Below are 24,420 nucleotides of genomic sequence, written 5' to 3'. Positions count from 1 at the left end.
GTGTACATGCATGGATAGATGTGCACATGCATGTACATGGGTACGTTGTGTGCATTTGTGCGTGCATGTCTGCACTCATGGATGGATGCCTGCACAGCTGTGTGAATACGGACACATGTGTGTGCATGCATGCCTGCATGTATATGTGTGTATGCATCTGTTTCTGTAATATTTTAAGCCGAGCATATCAAACATCATATCATTAGACACATGAATAATTACACATGTATCACTTAGAAAAAAGGATTTCTTTTTAAAGCCCCATCATTCCGGACAACAAATCCTTGATTACACCCCACGCCCCATCCGTGTTGTGCTGCCCCGATTCGTGCCGTGTGCTTCCAATTCCACCCTCCTTGGAGAGTCTTGTCGTTGAAGATCCCGGGGTCTGGCTGGAGGGAATGTGCAGTTCAAAGCGAGATGGGACGTGTCTTTGGAAAGCAGGGGTCTCAGAGGTCAGAATGAGAAATGCATTCGCCTTCTGCACGGGGAAGAATCAGGGTTGGCTCAGGACCTGAATCCTGGTGTCACATCCTTAAAAAAAACTCCTCATCCATACGTACCCACACATGTGCATACTTTTAATTTGCAACTTCACAGGTGAACAGGTTGGATTTCTGGGGAACGCACACACACATACACACACACACAGACGCACATGGCACACCACATTATTCTCGTGTTGAACCACAAGCAAGGCCATCCCTGGCATTTCAGGCAACGGGACCGATACCGTGGCATGAAGCTGGGACTGTGCATTGGGATTCCCAGCAATGGGAGAGACCCCGTGCGATTGCCTCCCTTCCTCCTCCCCGCTAACGCCGACGCCGAGGTGCTGTCCATCTAATAGGACAGTGACACCGGTGACAGTCCCCTCTGTCACCAGAGGCCCCCAGGGGCCTGACATCCTGTGAAGGAGGATATCAGGTAGACAGGCTTCCTCCAGAATCAAGGTGTGGGGTTTCTCACGGGCCGCCGAGGTGTTCCGTGCGGCGGGTTTGAGGTTTTCACAGCTTTTGTGCATCAGAGGCCCACGCCCAGAGCGTGGGTGGGGGTGTCTTGCTGGCTCAGGATTTCCGACTCTGGATGCTGGGGCTGTGTCGACGTTGCTTTCTAGGGTTTGGGTTTGGGAGAGTCGGGAAGAGCGGGGTTCCCTAATGCCAGCCTTCTTGGAGTCAGTCACCTGTGCCTCCCCCAGGTAAATCCTTCACCAGGTAAGTCTCAAGGGGTCTCTGTGAAGGGTCCCTATGGTGGCTTTGAACTCTGTGCACACACGTGGCCATTCAGGACCAATGTGCTTAGACGCTGTCCCTTGTGGAGACGTTCCAGCTGCAAGGCGGTGGGCAATGACTATGCACGACCCCAGTGTGGCATGGAGGGTGTCGAGGGGACCCCCAAGGCTGACTCTCAGTTCCCAAGGGCGAGCGTAGCATGGGCTCACCTGCTTTCCACCTGCACGTGCCTCTGTCCCTCCCCCGCCCCGCCCCGCCCCAGACATGCATGGTCACAAAGCAAAGGTAGGAACCGGAGTTTGATTTTAGGACCATGCACAGGGAGGCGGCCTGGAACCTCTGGAGGCTGCTATCGGGGTCCACAGTTTATACACTAACCTCCGGGGTCCACAGCATGTCACGGGAAGCCGGAACCGTGTATGCCTCTCCAGTTACTCCCCCGAACAGGTGCCTCTGTGAACGGTAGCCACTTGCATCATTTTCAGACTCCATGCATGGACATCACCGTGCGCATCAAAGAGGGGAGAGGTCACCTCTTGGCCACGTCGTCTCGAGGACTAAGGAGCCCGTGGGTGGGAGTTCCAGGTGGGACTCAGGCCTTCTCTGTGCAAACCACCTTGGGGAGCCTCCGGCTTTGGGGCCCCAGAGATGACAGCACTTGCCCTCTCTGCTTGGCAGGCCCGTTCCAGAATTAAAATCTGGAGACGGCGTGCAGGAAGGTGTTGGTGGCGTTGGAAGTCTCTGGTGCCGCGGTATTGGGGACTCTCTGGGCGGCTTCGTGCTGGGCATTCACACTGGGAATCACGAGGGCTGACCCTGCAGGAGAGAGAGCCCTGCACACCAAGGATTGGGTCCCATGAACCGGGGTCCCCCAGGAGCCAGCGCTGGGCGTGGTGGGCCTCCTGCAATCACACCAGGCATCAAGCTTTACATGGACTTGCAATTTCAGAGTGGCTGAAATGGTGTGTGTCCTGGGGCAGCCATCACAAACTGGACACTTAAAACCACAGGGATTCATCGACCTGCAGCTCTGGAGACCAGAGTCTGAGATCCGGGGGGGGGGGGGGGGGGGCAGGGCTGCTAAGATCCAGGCGGGGCAGGACCTCTGAGATCCAGGCGGGTTAGAGCCGTTCTCCCTCCAGAGGCTCCAGGGGAGGGTCCTTCCTGTCTCTTCTGGCTTCTGGGGCTCCAGGCGTCCCTGGACTGGTGGCTACGTCCCTCCCATCTCTGCCTCTGTCCTCACGTGGCTTCTCCCCTGTGTCTGTGTCTCCTTTCTGTGTCTTGTAAGGACACCTGTCATTGGATTTAGGGTCATCCCGATCCAGGAGGTCACATCCTGAGGTCCTGGGTGGACATGGGTTTGGGGTCACTATTCACTCTAGGACAGCTGTGTCTGTTTTCCTTCCAAAGCAGTGACAGCGGGAGCAGGTGTCCCCAGGGTCCCCCAGATAGCAGCTATCAATCTCCATCTGTATCTCAAATGACCAGTGGGGAGGCTGCCTGCCCCACAACTGTTCCACCCCGAAAGCCCCTAAGCTCAAAGCCTTGCAGGCTTGTGCGGTCCGCAGTCCTGCCAGGTGCCTGGGTCCCCAGGCCGGGGAGCAGCAGGTGTCACCGGCAGCCCCCAGCAGGAGGCACAGAGACCCAGGCAGGCGGATGTTGGGGGTGGAGGGGGATTCAGTTGGGCTGGCTGGCTGCTCGGTCAGGTTGGGTGGTCATCCTCAAGGAGCAGGGCCAGTCCTCCTGGTACGCTGGGTCTTGTCCCATGTTCTGTCTCGCTGCTTCCCTGTGCCCTGCGGCTGTGTTGGGACCCCAGGCTCGAGCTCGCCCGGGGACCCTCTCCGTGCGCACGCTGGGGGACGCAGAACGGATTCCAGCCGGTTTGCGTGCCCAACCAGGGACCCTCTCCGTGTGCACGCTGGCGGACCCAGCACGGGCTCCAGGCGGCCTCCGTGCCCGCCCGGGGACCCTCTCCGTGCTCACGCTGGGGGACGCAGCACGGGCTCCAGGCGGCCTCCGTGCCCGCTCGGGGACGGTCTCCGTGCTCACGCTGGCGGACAGAGCAGACGCAGCCACGGCGGCTGCCTCTGGCAGGCCGTTGGGGAAAGACCGTGCTCTCTGTCCCCCAGCTGTCCCCTCTCCCAGGGGTGCGGGGCTCAGAACACGCTCTCCTGCCTATTGAGGGACGGCCGGGTGGGGGCGTCGAGCCCGTCGCCGTGGCCGCTGGAGATGGAGCGCGCCGACAGCGTCCGAGCGGAGAACAGGGTCTCCCGGCGCGTGTCCCGGCAGCTGGCCGGCAGCCGCCCGTAGCCGAGGTAGCGCCGCAGCCGGAGCTGGAACTCGCGGGACGCGAAGTAGTACACGAAGGGGTCCAGGCAGTTGTTGACGCAGCTGAGGCAGAGCGTGAGTTTGTACACGTGGTAGTAGCTCCCGCCCAGGAACAGGCGGCTGACCATGTGCACCAGCAGCACGAAGTTGTTGGGCGCGAAGCAGGTGACGAAGGCCAGCAGCACCACGGCGGCCAGGCTCACGGCGCGGCGCCGCTGGCCGCGGCCGTGCGGGTCCGAGGTGCGCAGCAGCGTCAGGATGGTGGCCGTGTAGCAGGCCACGGTGACCACGAAGGGGATGAAGAAGAGCACGATGAACAGGGTGAAGAGGAAGATGGCCCACATGGCCACGCTGGGCAGCATGGTGGACTTGAGCACGTCGAAGCAGGTGACGATGCCCAGCGCCTCCACGGTGTAGGTGAGGTCGGTGCGCGCCAGCGGGGACAGCGCGGCCAGCAGCAGCAGCCAGACGCCGGCGCAGGCGGCCACGGCGTAGCGGCGCCGGCGCCAGCGCGCCGAGGCCAGCGGGTACACCACGCCCAGGAACCGCTCCACGCTGATGCACGTCATGGTGAGGATGGACGAGTACATGTTGGCGTAGAAGGCCACGGTGACCACGTTGCACAGCAGCTCCCCGAAGACCCAGTGGTTCCCGTTGCAGTGGTAGTAGATCTGGAACGGGAGCACGCTGGCCAGCATCAGGTCCGTGACGCTGAGATTGATCATGAAGATGACTGACGGCGACTGCGGCCCGATGTGACAGCACAGCACCCACAGGGAGAAGAGGTTGCCGGGGATGCTGACCAGCGCCACCAGCGAGTACACGACGGGCAGGACCACGGCGATGGTCGGGTCCCGCAGCATCAGGATGGTGGCGTTGTCCGGGCGCGTCATGTTCATATCCATCGTGGCGCTGCTGGCGCTCCTGCGCGCGCGGGTCTGGAAGGCAAGGGGCACCGCGGTGAGGAGGGCAGCAGAACGCGGCTCCTCCCTGAAGGCCTCCCTTGCGCTCCTCCCCCTTGCTGTCCCGCACCCCGGTGCCCAGCTGCTGTTGCCCCCCTGCGTCACGGAGCTGAGCTGATGCGCGCTAAATCCTGCAAAGCTGCGTCATACCCAGACATCCCCCGTGCGCCAGGACACCTGGCCCTTGCGTGGAGAGTCCCTCCCTTCCTGCCACTTGAAACGCAGGGAGCGTGCTGCAAGCTATGGTGCAACGGCTTCATCCTTGGGGCCAGGAGGACGCCAAGGGAGACGAGACACACAGTTGGGAGGTTACACAGTTACCAAGACGCTAACCCGGTTTCCAGCTGCAAACGTTTTTCTAGGACCCCTGGAAGGTGGAGGGGGTCGCCCCGGGGAGCGTCCTGACTATCGCTGGCTGCTCTAGCTGGCCACACGGGGGCGCTGAGCCACCAGCCCTGAAGTCCCAGTAGGTCTGTCCCTGTCACCCTGTGCCTGGCCTGCTTTCTTCTGCCTTGTGCTTGGACACTCCTGCTTCCCTCACCTACAGCTGGGGCGCCGATCTTGGGGATGCCCACCCGGGGCTGCTCATTCGCGACTGGGGAGGACGTTGGAGACCCTGATGAGGGCTCTGGGAGGGCACACCACGCAGGGAGTCCCCTGCTCTGTCGCCAATGGTCCCATGCGCTAACTGCATGAGCACGGGTGGAGGCAATGGTGTGCCCGTGTGTCACATGGCTGTTTCACGTCTCTGCTTCAAGGTAACAACACCCACGCACGTGCTTCAAGGTACAGCACCTATGCTCCTGCCCCAACAGCCAGACACACGCCTCTGGTGTGGTTTCGAAACCCCAACGCCCTCCCAGCCTCCCAGGTGCAGGAACCCGGACGCCCAGGTAGGCAGCCTGTCCAGCTGGCGCAGACGGAGTACCTGACCGATCTCCACATTGCCATCTGCATGTTATCTCTGCTTCGCACTCTTGATTTCTCGAGTGAGGTCCCGCGGCTTTCCCCAAACAGACTATGGGCTCTTTGGGGCGGGGGTATATCACCATCTGATTATGCATCAAGAATGGAGGGCACGGCAAACTCTGGAGCTGCCTCGAAGCGAAGAGACGATGCTCTAGTCTGTGGTGGGCCCTGTCTAATCAGGGGAAGGCCCGAACACGAACACTGAGGTTTCCCAGACAAGGTGTTCTGCCTCCAGACTGCAGGGTCAGCTGTCTCCTGAGTCTTCAGCCTGCCCACCTGCCCTGCAGATTTCAGGCTTACCAGCCCTGCAATCGCGCGAGCTCAATTCCTTGATGTGAGGTGTTTTTTTTTTTTTGTATCTGTATCTATATATGCATGTGTGTTTATGTACATATATACACATGCATGTCCTATTGCATATATTTATACAAATGCATGTATATACACACATATCCTATGTATATGCAGTGCATTGCATATATATGCAACATATGGTATTATATATGTATGTGTATACAGACATACCCTAATGCATATTTATCCTGTTGCATATAAATGTATGTATATATACACACAACCTATTGCATATTTATCGTATCTCATGTATATGTATGTATATATACACATATCCTATTCCACATTTATGCTCTCGCATATATATGCTGTGTATACACATACCCTACTGCATATTTATCTTCTCGCATATATAGGCATGTATATATATACACCCTATTGCATATTTATCTTCTTGCATAAACAGGCATGTATATAGACACACACCCTATTGCATATTTATCTTCTTGTATATATATGCATGTATTTAGACACACAACTTTATTGCATATTTATCCTCTAGCATATATATGTATGTATATATACACACACCCTATTGCATATTTATCTTCTCGCATATATAGGCATGTATATAGACACACACCTTATTGCATATTTATCATGTCTCATGTATATGCGTGTATATAGACACACACCTTATTGCATATTTATCATGTCTCATGTACATGCATGTATATAGACACACAACCTATTGCATATTTATCCTCTAGCATATATATATATATGTATATATACACACACCCTATTGCATATTTATCTTCTCGCATATATAGGCATGTATATATACACACCTTATTGCATATTTATCGTGTCTCACATATTTGCATGTATATAGACACACACCTTATTGCATATTTATCGTGTCTCATGTATTTGCATGTATATAGACACACACCTTATTGCATATTCATCGTGTCTCGTGTATATGCGTGTATATAGGCACACACCCTGTTGCATATTTATCATCTTGTGTATATATATGCATGTATATAGACATACAACCTATTGCGTATTTATCTTCTCGCATATATAGGCATGTATATATACACACACCGTATTGCATATTCATCGTGTCTCATGTATATGCATATATAGACACACACCTTATTGCATATTCATCGTGTCTCATGTATATGCATATATATAGACACACACCTTATTGCATATTTATCGTGTCTCATGTATATGCATGTATATAGACACACACCCTGTTGCATATTTATCGTGTCTCATGTATATGCATATATATAGACACACACCTTATTGCATATTTATCGTGTCTCATGTATTTGCATGTATATAGACACACACCTTATTGCATATTCATTGTGTCTCATGTATATGCATGTATACAGACACACACACACACACACCTTATTGCATATTCATCGTGTCTCATTATATATAGGCCCACACCCTGTTGCATATTTATCATCTTGTATACATATACACAAATTGCATAGCGCATGTCCCCCAACTCATAACTATATACGTATGTACACACACACCCTATGGTATATGCATTCTATTGCATATACACACACGCATTTCCTATTACACACACACAATCCTCCTGAATACATGTCCTGCGGCACGTACACACGCATATGCTCTATTGTGGGCATTGTGTTGCGTGCATACGTTTGTACACATACACACATACAGATGGGTGTGTATTGCATACGACTCGTTGCGTGTACACGTATGCATGTTTATACTGTACACACATATATCGTGTCATGTGTATACACACGCATGTATATCCCATACATATATCCTGCATATACAGACGCTCACAGCAGACACACATGTATTCTGTGACATTACGTGCTATTGTCCACATGGAGGGGTGTGTGTGTGTGTGTGTATAAATATATGCACACATATATGTCTGAGAGCATGTATACCCTATTGCATTTATTTATGGGTATCATATATCTCCATCCTTTTGTGTCTGTTTCTCTGCAGAACCCTAACTGATACAGGGATGATGGCTTGCCAAGGGGCCTCATAGAGGACGGGAGACAATTACTAGAGTTCCTTATGTTTGTGCTGATTCTCATATTAAGAGACGACGGGACAGCCACCCGTGCCCCTCACAGGGTCCCCCACAGCAGCATCGTCGGTGTGGTCCCGGCTCCTATCTCTGACCTCTGTCCCCAGGTCTGTGCAGAGGCCCGGCCCCTGGGCTGCTCCTTGTCAGGACACAGGTGCTGCACCTGGGGGATGGGGTCTCCTCTCATGGTGCATTTGGCCCCAGGACCCCAGGTGCCGTGCATGGCCCACCTGGGAGCTCTGCAATCAGGGTGCCCGCCCCACACTGCTGTATCTCTGTCTTTCATTTGCATCAAGCTCAGGCATCTCCTGCCTTCCCTGACGGCCTCCCTGTCCGCTCTCATGCAGGCAGTTTCCCTGATGAAAATCCCTGCGTGGTTCATCCCATTCAGCCCTGCCCCTTGGAGCATCGAGACAAACAGATGGAGACGGACCCAGGGGGTTTCTCTGCAGACGGCAATCTCAGCCCCTGGAGGAAAATCATTATGTGGGAGCACTTTCCCACAACTTCGTTATGTATGTCCATATTTGCAAGAGGAACCCAGCACGGGGGAGCCTGGCATAGAGAGAGGTGCCCAGCCCAGAGGTCCAGACCCAGGGTCCAGCTCCAGGCTCGGCTGCCGGGCTGACCTGGTTTCATATTTCGCAGCCTGATAGAGCGCGGTGTGAGGACCAAGCCCTGAGCGGGACTGCAGGGATCAGCCTGAAATATGGAAACCCCGTTGAATGCAGCAGGTGTGAGCGATTTCCTGCTGCTGGAACTGAAACCGTGAACTTGCGTGTCTTCTGTGGACCTCCAAGCCCGGGCTCTTCCGCCCTCACAGAGACGTGTGCAAACCCACACATCAAGCTCCCGGCCACCTGTCCCTCAGATGCTCCCTGATGGTGCTGGGACTGAGTCCAGCAAAGGGATCCCTGTGCTGTGTGCTGGACCCTTCTGCTGTCTGGGCACAGAGGGTCCAGACCTCGCCGTCTTTGCAGCTGGTGATGGAAATGCCAACGAAAGCAGGCCACACGGTGTTTCTTTTGGTTGACACAGTCTGCGGGATTCCTTTGGTGCTTTTCTTCATCTTCCCTGCGTCAGCCGGGACCATGCACGGTTTCTCTTTCTTTGAGGGCTGGGAAAAAGCTGCCACATGTGGAAAGTCGGGGGGAGGTGGGGAAAGAAAGCAAAGCGTGTGTCTTTCCTGGCTTTCGAAGATGGCACCTGCATGGGGCAGCCCGATGTGGGGCCAGCTGACGACGGTTACTGGGGGCTCGAGGACGCATCTTTAGGATGCTTTAAGGGGAGATGGTGTGTGACGTGAAGTTCAGGATCCACCTGCCACGCCATGGTTTCCTGGGGACGTGGGGCCGTCTGCAAGCCAGGAGGACAGGGCCTCCCCGGAGCCCGTCCGTGCCAGTTCTTGCATTTTCAGCACCCAGAACTGCGAGAAATGAATGTGGTTGAAGCCGCCCCGTCCGTCAGTGGGATTCTGTGATAGTGGCCTGAGCTGAGCCAGCCATTATACTGATGGCCTCAGGCCATTGCTGCTGGTCCTGCCAGGCGGTATGCTGATGGCCTCAGGCCATTGCTGCTGGTCCTGCCATCCATTATACTGATGGCCTCAGGCCATTGCTGCTGGTCCTGCCAGCCATTATACTGATGGCCTCAGGCCATTACTGCTGGTCCTGCTCACACTGTGATTGCACGGGAGCTCCTGTGATCCCACTGAGTTACAGTAAGTCCTCTGAGTTGCCGGCACCGCACCGCACAGGGTCCCTCGCCCATTCCCTGGTCCCTGCTGCCATGCCCGGAGGTGGTGAGGCCGGCGTCAGGGTCCCATCTTACAGACGGGGGCTCAGAGGTTGCAAGAGGGCGAGCGTAGAGCTGGGGCTTGGACAGGCCCAGAGCGCTGAGCATGGGGCTACGACACGTCTTCACGCTTTGCTGTTTTTGTGGACCACGAGCCTCACCACCGTCATACTGATGGCCTCAGGCCGGGATACTGAGCGACCTCTTTTGGCAAGCCCCGTGCTTCCGGCTGCTGGCACCTGCAGGAGCCCTTTGCCCTCATGTGTTTGGGACTTAGAAGCCCGGGGCTGCAGCTCATATGGAGAGCTTATCAGCAAAGGTCAGCCAGTCTTTTCCTGGAGGTCGGAAAACGCCTCGAGGGAGGAGGGTCTGGGGCTCAGGCCGCAGGTGCCGAGGTCCGTTTTCCTGACCTTGCTGGCTTGAGGTCCAAATATGGATTCCTGCATCATGTTCTGCAGGGAGCCGAGGCTGTGGGCTCCCCACTTGCAAGATGTGGGGGCTCCTGTCAGCAGGGCATGGGGCTCAGGGTGGCCCGTTGGTAGCTCGGGCCTCCCTCGTGCGGACGGGAGCCCCAGAGACGCCCTTGGATCCCTGGATGGGCCTGCTTTGACTGGCCTCACCCCGACACAGCTAGCCTGGACGTTGGCCATTTCGTCCTAGAGGACACTCTCCTGGGAGTGTCCACCAGCAGGACGCACACGGTCTGCGTGCAGGAGAGGCCAGCATACCGCCTTCAAATCCCTTGCAGATTTCAAGCCGCCGCCCTGAGCTGACCTTTCTTCCTGCCCCGAAGACGTGCCATCTGCCACCGGCACCTGAGAGGTTCCTCAAACCGGTTTAAAAATAGCCCCGAGTTTCACTTTGAGTGGAATGCTTTCTGCTCCAGTGAGGCAGGCTCAGGTGTGCGTCCTACAGCAACCCCAGGGCCGTCTCGGTCCACGCGGGGCGTCAGGACCCAGAATGACTCATGGTCCTTGGGGTCCCCAGGGCTGCCACGGACGGACACACGTGGGGCTGGGGAGGCAGAGACCCAGAACGTGCAGGGAGCAGAGGGTGAGTGGGGACGCTGCTCTGTGCTCTGGGCACGTCTGGGGACGTGTTCCTCACGGGGACGTGTGCGTCGCGGGGTCGTGCCCACTGCAGGGAGATGAGTGGACGTCCGGGAGCCTGCGAGCACAGGCAGGAAAGCAGTCGGCGTGTGCAGCACGGTGCCCTGGTCTTCCCAGCACAGGGCGGCCTTGGGGGGACGCTGGTTCCCTTTCTGCGCACAGAACAAGGGACGTGGGGATCTATTGTCCCCCCACCCCCAGGGGCAGCTTGTTCGCCCGCGAATTTGCATGCTGGGCAGGAGGGTTGAAAGCAGACGTGCGTGGCGGGGGATGGGAGGAAGACAGGCTCGGTGAAGCAGCCCCCTGCGCGCCGGCCCCCGCGTCCTCGTGAGTCAGCTCAGGAGCGCGCTCAGCCCCCTCTGCACCGCCGAGCCCTGGCCGCGTGCCCTCGGGGCGTCTGGGCCCCCACGCCGTGGCCGCCCTCTGAGCGCCACGGCTGATTAATAAAGAAATCAGCTCTGGCAGGCCGGGCTCCTCGTAAAGACGCGCACTTGTGGTTGGGACGTGGCAGCGGGTGGCGGGGTGGGTGGCAGAATGGAAATTTTACGAACCGAGCAGAGAAACGGGCGAGCGGAGGGGGCTCTTGCGGACGGACGCGGGTGGGACGGCCTGTCGCCCTCTGCCTCACAGGAAATGCGCGCTGGTCTGAGCGCACGGCGGGCGCGCGCGCCAGTGCTCTCTGCCCTCTGCCCGGGACGCCTGCATGCGCCTCGTTTCTTTGGTTCTTCATACCTTTGTTGAGATGTCATTTACATGTTGTAAGCGCAGCCGTTGAAAGTGGACAATTCTGCGGTTTTGAATATGTTCACAGATGTGCAGACGTCGGCGTAATGGCACCCCAGAACGTTCTGAGCGCCCCGAAAGGAAATCCTGCACGCAGTAGCGCTGTCACGCCCATTCCCGCCGGTCCCCAGCCCCATTCGTCCTAGACCCCAGCCCCATTCCTCCTGGACCCCAGCCCCATTCATATCGGACACCAGCCCCATTCATCCCAGACCCCAGCCCCATTCATCCCAGACCCCAGACCCATTCATCCTAGACACCAGCCCCATTCATCCTAGACCCCAGCCCCATTCATCCCGGACCCCAGACCCACTCATCCTAGACTCCAGCCCCATTCATCCCAGACCCCAGACCCATTCATCCTAGACTCCAACCCCATCCATCCTGGACCCCAGACCCACTCATCCTAGACTCCAGCCCCATTCATTCCAGACACCAGCCCCATTCATCCTAGACCCCAGACCCATTCCTCCCGGACTGCAGCCCCATTCCTCCCGGCCCCCAGCCCCATTCCTCCTGGAACCCAGTCCCATTCCACTCGGACCCCAGCCCCATTCCTCTCGGACCCCAGCCCCATCCATCCTAGACCCCAGACCCATTCATCCTAGACCGCAGCCCCATTCCTCCCAGACCCCAGCCCCATTCATCCTAGACCCCAGCCACATTCATCCCAGACCCCAATCCCATTCCTGCTGGACACCAGCCCCATTCATCCTGGACCCCAGCCCCATTCATCCTTGACCCCAGCCCCATTCCTTCCAGACCCCAGTCCCATTCCTCCTGGACCCCAGCACCATTCATCCTAGACCCCAGCCATATTCATCCCAGACCCCAATCCCATTCCTGCTGGACCCCAGCCCCATTCCTGCTGGACCCCAGCCCCATTCATCCTGGACCCCAGCCCCATTCATCCTAGATCCCAGCCCCATTCACCCTAGACCCCAGCCCCATTTGTCCTAGACCCAGCCCCATTCATCCTAGGTCCCATCTCCATTCCTTCCGGCCCCCAGCCCCATTCCTCCCACCCCCCAGACCCCAGGTGGCCATGCATCGACTTCCTATCTCTGTGGACAAGCCTTTTCTGAACATTTCAAAGACTCAGGATCACACAGTCTGTGGCCTTTGGCGTCTGCTAGACCATCATGCCTTCAAGGTCAATCCACGGGGAAGCAGGCGTCAGACCTTTGGTTGTTTTCATGGCTGAGCCCTGTTCCCCTGTAGGGATGGACCCCATATAGTTCACCCATCCCTCCGCGGTGGACCCTTGGGTTGTTTCTGCTTTTTGGCGACTGTGAGCAATGCTGTTGATCCTCCACCCAGAGCCGGACGCTCTATGGGAAGGCTCCTGGCGCTGAGCACGGGGGTCCTTGGGGCTCGGTTGAGGTGGGGCGTCCTCAGGGGTCAGAAGGCAGCCGGTGGAGAGCAGCAGTGACTCAAGCTCATGAGCGCTCCTTCTGGGTCCCCGGTGTCTTCTGTCACGGGCACGACTCGTGTTTCCTGCGTGTTGGGGGCTGTCCCAGGTGCTGAGCTCACTGTGGCGACAGGAAGCCATCAGCCAGCCCCTGGCACTGCGGCTGGTCTCCCTTCCGGGTGTCTTGGGTTTTTGTGGTGCTTGGTTATGGTGGCCCTCTGAGACACCTTGCAGGACTGAGAGTCCCCAGCGTGGGCTCCCCACCTGGACCTTCAGTCTCCTCCTCAACGGTGATCGTCAGAGGGCTGCTGTGATATGGAGTGACCCAGTGAAGGGGAAACACTTTGTAAACCACGCTGTGCTCCCTAGATGTTGCTAGCTAGACCAGTAACTGGATGACAGTCCTGGGGCCGTCCTCATAAGGGACCACAAACGGGGGGCTTAAAGCCACAGGATTTCATCCTCCCCCAGCTCTGGACACCAGAAGTCTGAGACCCAGGCAGGGCAGGACCCCTGAGATCCAGGCGGGGCGGGGTTGCTGAGATCCAGGCGGGGTTGCTGAGATCCAGGTGGGGCAGGGCTGTGCTCCCTCCTGAGGCTCCAAAGGAGGGTCCTTCCTTTCTCTTCCAGCTTCTGGGGCTCCAGGCATCCCTGGGCTGGTGGCCGTGTCCCTCTCATCCCTGCCTCTGTCCTCACGTGGCTTCTCCTGTGTGTCTGTGTCTCCTCTTCTGTCTCGTATAAGGACCCCAGTCATTGGATTTAGGGTCACTCTGATACAGATTGAGCTCATCTCAGATCCTTCATTAATCACATCGGCAAAGACACTATTTCCAAACAAATCACATTCCTAGGTTCTGGGGGCCATGTCTTTTGGGGACCCCCATTTCAGCCCACTGCAGGAGGCGTCAAGGAGGAGAATATTCCTAAGAGCTGTTTGTGGTATTTTCTGGGTCGCCCCGCCTTCCATTAACAGACAGAACCAATTATGCATCCACCAGGAGAGACTTGTCTTGGGGTGTCATCAGCATGAGAACCACCCCCCTGAGTCCCTCCGTCCAGCCAGCTGCTGCTGGCCCTCAGTGCACCCCAGGGTGATGCTCCCGGCTACAGTGATACCCCTGCCAGTGCCGACGGATGTTCTTGGAGAGAAGACTCCCCAGGAGGCCCAGCCGACACAGGTGGAGGCAGCAAGACTGTGGTCTGGAATCTGACTATGACACCCAGAAGTTCTGGCCATTCACACGTGGGCTCTAGAAAACCATGCATCCCCATCACCAGCCTTGTGTGGGAGACCGCCTTTTGGCCCCCAGCCCCAGGACGTGGCCAGTGTTTGTGATGTGACCCAAGAGAGGAAGCTGCATTGGGTTTTCTGGTCAACTGTGGGCAACTCACGAAAGACACAAGAAAAGTCTGTGGTTGTCATGGGCTGAAATGTGCCTCCCCCAAATTGAGCTTCCAATTCCCCATACCACAGAAAGTGACCTCAGTTAGAAACAGACTTTGCAAGTAGTTAAACTAAGAGCAGGTCATACTGGAGCAGGATGGGACCTGACTCCAGGATGCCTGACGTCCTTATAAAAAGGGGAAATTTGGACACAGATAGGCACTTGGGGAGGAGGTTATGTGGAGATGGAGGCAGAAAGAGGGGTCATACTCCTATAAGTCAAGGAACACCCAGAATTGCCAGCAACCACCAGAAAACAGAAGAGGCATGGAACAGACTCTCCCCGAGAAGCTCCAGAGGGAACCAAACATGCCAACACCTTGTTCTCAGACGCTGGTCCCCAGAGATAAGAGAGAATACATTTGTGCTGCTTCAGCCCCCAGTTTGGGGTAATTTGATACAGCAAATTTCCAGGAAACTAATGCACAAAAAAGGAGGGGGGAGGTGTTTCGTTGACATGCTCCATCAAGCTAAAGAAATGATAGAAACCGTGATCACCCTACATTAAAGAAAGAGAAGAGCATCCAAGGAAAGATAAGGCATGAAACGGGTAGGATTGCAAGGTAACAGAGAGAGGCGAGGAGACCACCAACAGGCTCAGGAACTGCATGGACGGGACAGAAACATTTTGATTATTGATTCGGAAAAAGGACAGGTCATCTAGATGGATAGAAGGTACAGGAGGGGGTGACAATACACACAGGGTAAGGGTTCTCCCCTAGGATACTTTGCTAGACCCACCAGGGGACACTTGGCAATATCTGGAGACAGTTTTGGTTGTCACCACTGGGTGGGGATGGGGGTAATAATACTGCTGTCTGGTGTATGGAGAGCAGGGATGCTATTCAACATCGTACAGTGCATAGGACGTCCCATCCCAGAGTCATCTATGTATCTATCCATCCGACCATCCCTGTCTCCCCTCCTCTCTCCATCCATCCATCCATCCATCCATCCATCCATCCATCCATCCATCATATCTATCTATCTATCTATCTATCTATCTATCTATCTATCTATCATCTATCTATTCATCCATCCATCCACTTATCCATCCATCCATCCATCCATCCATCCATCCATCCATCCACCTATCCATCATCTATCTATCTATCATCTATCTGTTCATCCATCCATCCACTTATCCATCCACCCATCCATCATCTATCTATCTATCTATCTATCTATCTATCTATCTATCATCTATGCATTCATCCATCCATCCACTTATCCATCCATCCATCCACCCATCCATCATCTATCTATCTATCTATCTATCTATCTATCTATCTACCCATCCATCCACCTATTCATCCATCCATCCACCCACCCATCCATCATATCTATCTATCTATCTATCTATCTATCTATCTATCTATCTATCATCTATCTCTCCATCCATCTGCTTATGCATCTGTCTTTCTATCTGTACAGCCATCCATCCCTGCCTCCCTTCCTCTCTCCCTCGATTCATCCATCTATATCTTCTATATTTTCCATCTATCTATCTATCTATCTATCTATCATCCATGTTTCCAACTACCTATTCATACCTACATACATCCACCCATCTTTTAATTTTGTTGGTGGTGTTCCATGTTGCATTAAGATTTTATATCTTTATGTCACAAGATCTTTCCCATGATGTCTTCTGTATTTTATACCTTGCTTAGTTATAAAATACCTTATATCTTTTCCGTGCTGTAACTATAAAATATTCTCCTCCCCTTTTCTGAGTGCTTCCACAGTGTTTCAGTCTCCAATTGTCATCCTCGCCCTGTTGCCCAAGCTGTCTTACAATTGTCATGACAATCACGTCATCATGCCTGCTCTTAACCCAGGCCTGGTGTCTGCTGAGGGGACGTCTGATGGGATCTAAGAAACTCTCAGAAACTAATGGTACCTGAGAGATCCCTGAATCTGAGCTTGACTGTTCCCCCCAACTGGGATTGTAAGCTCTTGCCTTAATATGCTATGGGATCTGTGGGATAGAGGAGAGATACCTCCAATCTCAACACCTCTTTACGAGATGTGAATAGAATTTATCCGGAAAGGCAAAAGACCTAGAATAATCAACACAATCCTGAAGGGGAAGAACAAAGCTGGAAGACTAATTAACACTACCAAACTTCATGACTTACTATAAAGCTGCAGCAATGAAGACAGCATGGTATTGGCAGAACAATGGACAAATTGACTGAAGGAATGGAATGAGAGCCCAGAAAAAGCCCTATAGATACAGTCAACTGATCCCTAACGAAAAAGCAAGGGCAATATACTGGAGCAAAGATAGTTTCTTCAACAGATGCTGCGAGAGCAACTGGACATCCACGTACAAAACCCCAAAATAAAAAAAAAAAAAACCCAAAACCCAAGAATCTAGACACAGACCTTACATCCTTCATAAAAAATGAACTCAAAACGGGCAGCAGAGAAAGACAATTATCATATGGTTTCACTCATTTATGGAACATAAGAAATAGGAAGATTGGTAGGAGAAGAAAGGGAAGAATGAAGTGGGGGGGGGGGTAAACAGAAGGGAGAATGAACCACGAGAGACTATGGGCTCTGGGAAACAAACCGTGGGCTTCAGAGGGAAGGGGGTGGGGGGTTGGGATAGACTGCTGATGGGTAGTAAGGAGGGCACATATTGCATGGTGCACTGGGTGTTATACGCAAGTAATGAATCATGGAACATTACATCAAAAACCAGGGATGTACTGTATGGTGACTAATATAACATAATAAACAATTATTATTTTAAAAAAAACCAAAAAACAGGTCACAGACTCAGGTGTAAAATGCAAAAGCATAAAACTTCTCCAAATTGACATAGAACAAAATCTAGATAATCTTGGGCATGGTGATAACGTTTTAGACAGCATGCCAAAGGCACGATGCATGAAAAAAAAATGGATAAGCTGGATTTCACCAAAATCAAAAACGTCTGCTCTGGGAAAGACAATGTCAAGGGCATGTGAATACAAGCTTCAGACTGACAGAAGATATCGGCCAGAGACACATCTAAAAAAAATTACATATATGTATATATATCTGAAATCTACAAAGAAGTGTTAAAACTCAACTATAAGAGAACAAACATCCCCATCTGAAAAATGGGCAGAAGATCTGAACTGACAGCTCACCAAAAAAGACGTACGGATGGCACGGAAGCCTATCGAAAGGGACTACCCGTCGTGTGTCATCAGGGAAGTGCACGTTAGTGCCACAATGAAATACCGCCAGACAGGTATCGGAATGACTGGGGTCTAAAGACACCGCCAACAACAAACGCTGGTAAGGATGCGGAACGGTTCTCTGTCCACGAGGGGCCTTCCAAAGGGGGCCTTTGCATCACCGGTGGCCTCCTGGTCACTTTGCAGCCTGTCACGGCATCTTCTTTACGTGCGGCCGGATACCGCCAAATGCCTCCGTGCCTCAAGGTCCCTGATCGTTGTAGACCCGAGTCTCACATCACCGCCACATCGCCTCTGAGTGAACACTGTGTTCTAAGACTTCAAAGGGGTGGCTGAGCAGCAGTCATGGGGACAGCTGGTGGGCGAGGCGGGGGGTGGGGGACGGAGGGCCCGTCTGTCTGCTCAGATCACAGTGCAAGAATCCTCCTCGCTAAGCACACATGCACACGTGATGGTCTTGCTGCTTTCTGTTCTCCTACTTCCCTCTGCATTGCACAACCCGAGTGCGCTGTAAGTTACGGGTGATTTGCATGCCATTGTCTGTCTAAACGTGTGTGCAGTGTGTAGATTTTAATCTCCACCTCCCGCAAGACAGCAGCCGCGTTCGCGTTTGCTTGCCTTCTCTGTCTTTTTCCCAGAGTGTGACACAACCAAAGGGCTGCCTCACCCACCACAGACCAGATTCTCTGAAATGCAACAAGCCCCTTGTTTCTGTTTGCATTACACTGTTGGGTTTTTTTTTTTTTTTCCATTTTCAAGCCGCACCCCCTATGCACATGTTCCTCAGCAGATCTGAGTGGCACCTGCCAAAGGAACCTCAGTCTATAAGGCAGGAAGCGACCGCGTGCATGCATTAATTAACGTGAACAGCCATTCTGTGGAAGAAAACCCAGCCAGCCTGGGGGTTGGGGACCTGCCGGGAAATAGCAGTTTGCAAGCAGGGCATAACAGGAATTTCAGGCACCTCTACCACCACGGAACCAGGAGGGCAACAGCATGAATACGCTGGAGAGATTTACAGAACAAGTCGATGGAGAGAGGGGCAGGTGGGTCCCCAGTGAATGCACTAAAGCTGTCCTCTGTTCAAAGATAGCGATACAAATCTCTTCTCCAGGCTAATCTGTCGACGTATGTAATAGTTTAAGCACAACTGGGTTCATTGTACTCATGCGGTTTCTACCAACGTGTCCTGCAAAGCTGCCAAAGAGAAAACGGTCCAAGGAACGTTTGAGGAGAGGCCAAGGTATCCTGATTGTCTCACACCTGCTTGAACTTAGGGATGGGCCCCTTCCCTTGTCCTCTTGATTCAAACCCCCAGGGACAGGAGCCATTCAGTCTGACAGGCCCTGGATATGCACATTTTCCTGCTTTCCAGATAGTGTTTAAACCTCTCCCTTCTTGATGCGAAGAGCTCCCCCAACATGCTGATGAAGACAGACAGGGGTGTATCTCCCTCTCTGTGATGACGGGAAGTGCTTGGGTTCCAGAGAAGGGTCTTTTAAAAAGGGCACTGTGTATGTGTGTGGATCTATACACAGACAATAGAGACAAATAGATGATTGATGGAACATAGGGTTAGACAGATAGCTGGATAGATGATAGATATAGTTAGATGGATGGGTGCATAGATACGTGATTGATAGGTAGGTACATAGATAGATAGATAGATACATAGATGGATGGATGGAAGGGCATGCATATGGGTGGATGGATGGATAGATAGATAACAGATATAGATGGCCAGATGGATAGATAGATAGATAGATAGATGATAGATAGATAGATAGATAGATAGATAGATAGATAGATAGATATACCCATCCATCCATCCATCCATCCATCCATCCATTCATCCATCCATATGGTGGATGGATGGATGGATCGATTGATAGATATGATGGCTGGCTGGCTGGCTGGATGAATGGATAGATATATAGATAGACAGACACATGATGGATGTATAGGTAGGTGATAGGTATAGATAGATAAATAGATATACAGATGGGCAGATGGATAGATAAATGCATGGATGGATGGATAGATAGACAGGTGGATAGATACATAGATGATTGATAGATAGATAGATAGATAGATAGATCAGAGAGATATAGATGGACAGATGGATGGATGATGGATGAATGGATGGATAGACAGACAGATATACATGGAGTGATGGATAGATAGATAGATACATAGATACATAGATAGATACATACATAGATACATAGATGATGGATGGATGATGAATATAGGTAGATACGTAAATGATAGATATAGATGGATAGATGGATGGATTGTCTAGATAAGTAGATGAGAACATGAAGCACATTTGCCTCAAATATTTCCCCTCGCTTGCCTCATTTCAATGCAGAATTCATCATCCTGCGTAAGAAAGACCTTGCTTGTTAACTGAAACTCATGTACTTCAAGCCCCCATCCACAGTTAAAATGTATATGAACTTAGATGTTTACTTTATTATTACATCAAAGAAGCAGTGTCTTGAAATGAATGGAAGGAAAACTGTGGTGACTTGGGGGTGGGGGAGGGGGAAATCCCCTAAATGGACCCATTTACATTTTTTTTTCACATGTGAAATCGATGGCCAGCTCTGCAGTGTGTCCATGGAGGCATGATGGGCTGGTGATGAACAGCCTAGCCCTGGGAGGACGGGTTGGTTAGCAAGACCTGGGTTCAAGTCACAGCTCTTTTACTGGGAGCTGGATGGCCCTGGGCAGAGACCTCCCTCTGTGTGTCCAGTTTCCACCATGGAAGATGAGACGGTGTTGCTTTCCTACGGCTATGGCAACACGTGACTACAAGTTCGGGGCTTAAAACAATGGAAACTCTCTGTCCCAGCTCTGGAGGCCAGAAGTCCCACATCAAGGGGTCAGTAAGGCTGGTTGTTTCTGAAGGACGGTTCAATGAACAAGTGAGTTCTTCCTCAAGTAAGATGGTGGCCTGTGCACTAAAATGAGGCAATGGAGGGGGAAATAGTCCATGTGAATGTTCCCACCCACCTCTCTAGACTGTCCATGCATCTATCCATCTATATCTGTTATCTATCTGTCATCCACCTATCATCTCTCTCTCTCCATGCACCCATCCATCCACCCACCCAATCTATGTATCTATCCATCTATCCATGTATCTATGTATATCTATCATCTATCTATCTATCTATCTATCTATCTATCTATCTATCTATCTATCCGTCCATCCATCCATCCATCCACCCACCCAATCTATGTATATCTATCATCTATCTATCATCTATCTATCTATCTATCTATCTATCTATCTATCTATCTATCATCTACCCATCCGTCCATCCATCCACCCACCCAATCTATGTATCTATGTATGTATGTATGTATGTATGTATGTATGTATGTATGTATGTATCTATCTATCTATCTATCTATCTATCTATCTATCTATCTATCCGTCCGTCCATCCATCCATCCACCCACCCAATCTATGTATGTATGTATGTATGTATCTATCTATCTATCTATCTATCTATCTATCTATCTATCTATCCATCATATCTGTCTATCTATCCATCCATCTATCCCTATATGCATGCATGCATCCATCCATCTATCCATCCATCATATTATCCATCCATCCATCCATCCATCCATCCATCCATCCATCATTTTTTTTTAAAGATTTTATTTATTTATTCGACAGAGATAGAGACAGCCAGCGAGAGAGGGAACACAAGCAGGGGGAGTGGGAGAGGAAGAAGCAGGCTCCTACCAATGAAGCCTGATGTGAGCTCGCTCCCAGAACACAGGGATCACGCCCTGAGCTGAAGGCAGACGCTTAATGACTGTGCCACCCAGGTGCCCCCATCCATCATTTTTATCTATCTATCCATCTATCCCTATATCCATCCATCCATCCATCCATCCATCCATCCATCCATCCATCCATCCACCATATCTATCTATCTATCTATCTATCTATCTATCTATCTATCTATCTATTTATCTATCATCTATCCATCCATTCAATCTATATATCTACATATCTATGTACCTACCTACCTATGTATCCTCTAACTATCATCTCTATCCATCCGTCCGTCTGTCCATCCATCCATCCATCCATCCATCCATTCTATCTATCTATCTATCTATCTATCTATCTATCTATCTATCTATCTATCTATCCAACTATCCATTCAATGTATATATCTACATATCTATCTATGTATCTATGTACCTACCTACGTATCCTCTATCTATCATCTCTATCCATCTGTCCATCCATCCATCCATCCATCCACCCACTCTATCTATCTATCTATCTATCTATCTATCTATCTATCTATCATCTATCTATCAATCATCTATCTCTCTCTTTCTATCACTTAGCCATTCTGCTCCTGGGTAAACCCCAAGAGAAATGAAGATATATGTCCACACACAAGCATGTTACACGCATGTGCATAACAGCACTATTCAAAGCAGCCAAAAGGTAGAAACCACCCAAATTTCCATCAACGGATGGATGCTTAAGCAGAAGATGGCATGCATGCATACAATGGAATATTACTCAACCATGTAAAAGGAGTGAAGGTCTAACACCTGCTACCCCATAATTGGACCTCCAAAACATGATGTTCAGGGAGAGACACAGACGCCAAAGGCCACATTCTGTGTGCCTCTATTTACATGCAACATCCAGAACGGGAAACCCACAGAGAGAAAGCAGATTGGTGGTCACCTGGGGTTGCAGAGAAAGAGGGGGAAGGGACTGCACTGTGGGGACCAGGTCTCCTTGTGGGGCGATGAGCGTCTTCTGGAGCCAGCTTGAGATGGTGGTTGCATGACATTGTGAATGCACTAAGTGCCCCCCAAATTGTTTACTTTTAAAGGGTTGCTCGTGTGCTATGTGAATTATACCTCAATAAAAATAAAGTGCTTCGGGGATCACGGTGGGGAAAAGCCTGAAGTCATTTCTGTTGCACTTCCCCACGTCCTAACGGGCTCTTGTGGCCCTGTGTCCTCCTGGCTCCCTGCTCACCCCACCTTCTAAGACTTCCCTCCCTGGGCTCCGGTGTCCCCACCCCTCGGGTCACTGCTGAGGTGTCTGCAGCCGGCCACCCACGTCTGCTGGCCTGTGGTTGCCGTGGCCAATTGAACCCGCGGTGGGACCTGACTACAGAGGAAGGCACCTGACAACAGCCGTCTTCACTCATGACATAACACTTTCCCCCAGGAAGCCAGCGTTGTGGGTTCAGGGTTCCCAGGGGGAACCTGTTTTCATTTCCTTCTGTCCCAAGGTCACAGACAGTTTCTTCCTGGCTAGTGTCCCTGGGGTGGTGGGAAGGCTGGGGCCGAGTGTCTGCGAGCCCTCAGACCACATCTGCAGTGTTCCCAGGCATGCCCCACATTCGGTGTCTGCAAACCTGTTCTCCCCGAGCTGTCCTTGACGCAGACCCCTTGCAAGTGGGCAAACCGAGGCACGGAGGCCTTCGGGAAGCTGAGCGGCCAGTGGGAGGTAGAGGGAGGACCCAGGCCCCCGTTTTCGGACCGTGGGTAGAACATTGGACATGTCCTGTGCAATGATTTGCAAGCCACGCATGCCGTCCTGTCTGAGCCCTGCACCTGCTCTGTGTCTAGCTGTCCCGTCTCAGCCTGTGCTGTCCCGGAGGGCATTTCTGGGGCACGCTGTGTGCTGAGGAGCAGAAGGGGACTGGCCCAAGACCGTGGCTTGCACCCACCTGTGACCAGCTGTGGTTTTCCCTCACGCAGGGAACTGTCCTTACTTGCGACCATTGGCCGTGATCCACCACGAGGTGAGTTTGCACCTGCTCTTTACTGGGTGTGAGCATCGGGCATGGGCACGCATCAGAACACAGGGACAGAAGGGGCTGAGGGTGTCGGCAGTCCCCCCAGGAGCCCCTTGGCTCGTGCAGAAGCAGAATGCCTTGACCGAGCTCACCTGCTCCCCGAGTCCCCCCACCCTGTTCCTTCTGTGTGTCTCCCAAGGCAGCCCCTCACCCCTGGACTGGCACAGGTCTGGGGGATCCTGCCCACGATGCTCCCCTTCCTCCCCTGACCAGCGGGCATCCAGTCCTCTCTGAGCACCTGTGCATGTCCTCAGGGCATGGTACCATGCCTGCTGGCTGGCGTAGGTGAGGGTCCTCTCCTCCAGGCCATGCCTGGGAGACACACAGCTCTGTCCTGAGTTTAGACCCAGACACAGAGGACATTCTCCCTAAATGCAGACGGAGGGAGTGAAGAGCACACGGGTTGTTCCCTGTCTGTGTGCAGGGAGGGAATGCATGGGTGAATGTGTGAGGTAGAGAATGAATGAAGGATGTAGGATGCACTCCGTAAAGGTGAGCGTGTGGATGCATGAACGGAAGGAAAGGTCAGTGTGCATTTTCGCCCAGTGCCCCTCCTGCACCCTTGGCCCCTTGCCCCAGCTCCTCTGTCTGCCCTCCCCCTGCTGCAGCATGGCCTGCAGTGTCCAGCTCTCCCCGCCCCGCCATCCCACTGCTGCACGAGTACCTGCAGTGTCCAGCTCCCCCCGCTATCTCCCTGCTGCACCAGACCCTGCAACATCCAGCTCCCCACACTGCCGTCCCCCTGCTGCACCAGAGCCTGCAGTGTCCAGCTCCCCCTGCCCTTCCCCTGCTGCAGAAGATCCTTGTGTCTATTCCCCCTTCTTCCCCTGGGGTCTGTCCCTCTCTGAGTTTCATGGTCCACAGGCCTGTCAATCACACATGAGTGAGACGTGGCGCAAGTGTGTCCCCTCCCAGAG

General features: G+C 52.7%; 1 protein-coding gene across 1 annotated transcript in view; it reads right to left on the bottom strand.

The window, feature by feature from the left end:
• Window positions 1–229: 229 nt before the first annotated feature.
• Window positions 230–24,420, bottom strand: part of LOC113240788 (P2Y purinoceptor 8) — a 46,284-nt gene continuing 22,093 nt past the window's right edge. The window contains exon 2 of the mRNA XM_044391893.3: window positions 230–4,498. Coding sequence (XP_044247828.2) covers window positions 3,389–4,465 — 1,077 coding nt within the window. The 5' untranslated portion in view covers window positions 4,466–4,498 and the 3' untranslated portion in view covers window positions 230–3,388. The remainder of the gene's footprint in view (window positions 4,499–24,420) is intronic.

The sequence above is a fragment of the Ursus arctos genome, chromosome Y (genome assembly GCF_023065955.2).
Source record: "Ursus arctos isolate Adak ecotype North America chromosome Y, UrsArc2.0, whole genome shotgun sequence".
Classification (NCBI taxonomy): domain Eukaryota; kingdom Metazoa; phylum Chordata; class Mammalia; order Carnivora; family Ursidae; genus Ursus; species Ursus arctos.
The sequence above is the reverse complement of the archived record's forward strand: the minus strand, read 5'-3'. Positions and strand labels throughout refer to the sequence as shown.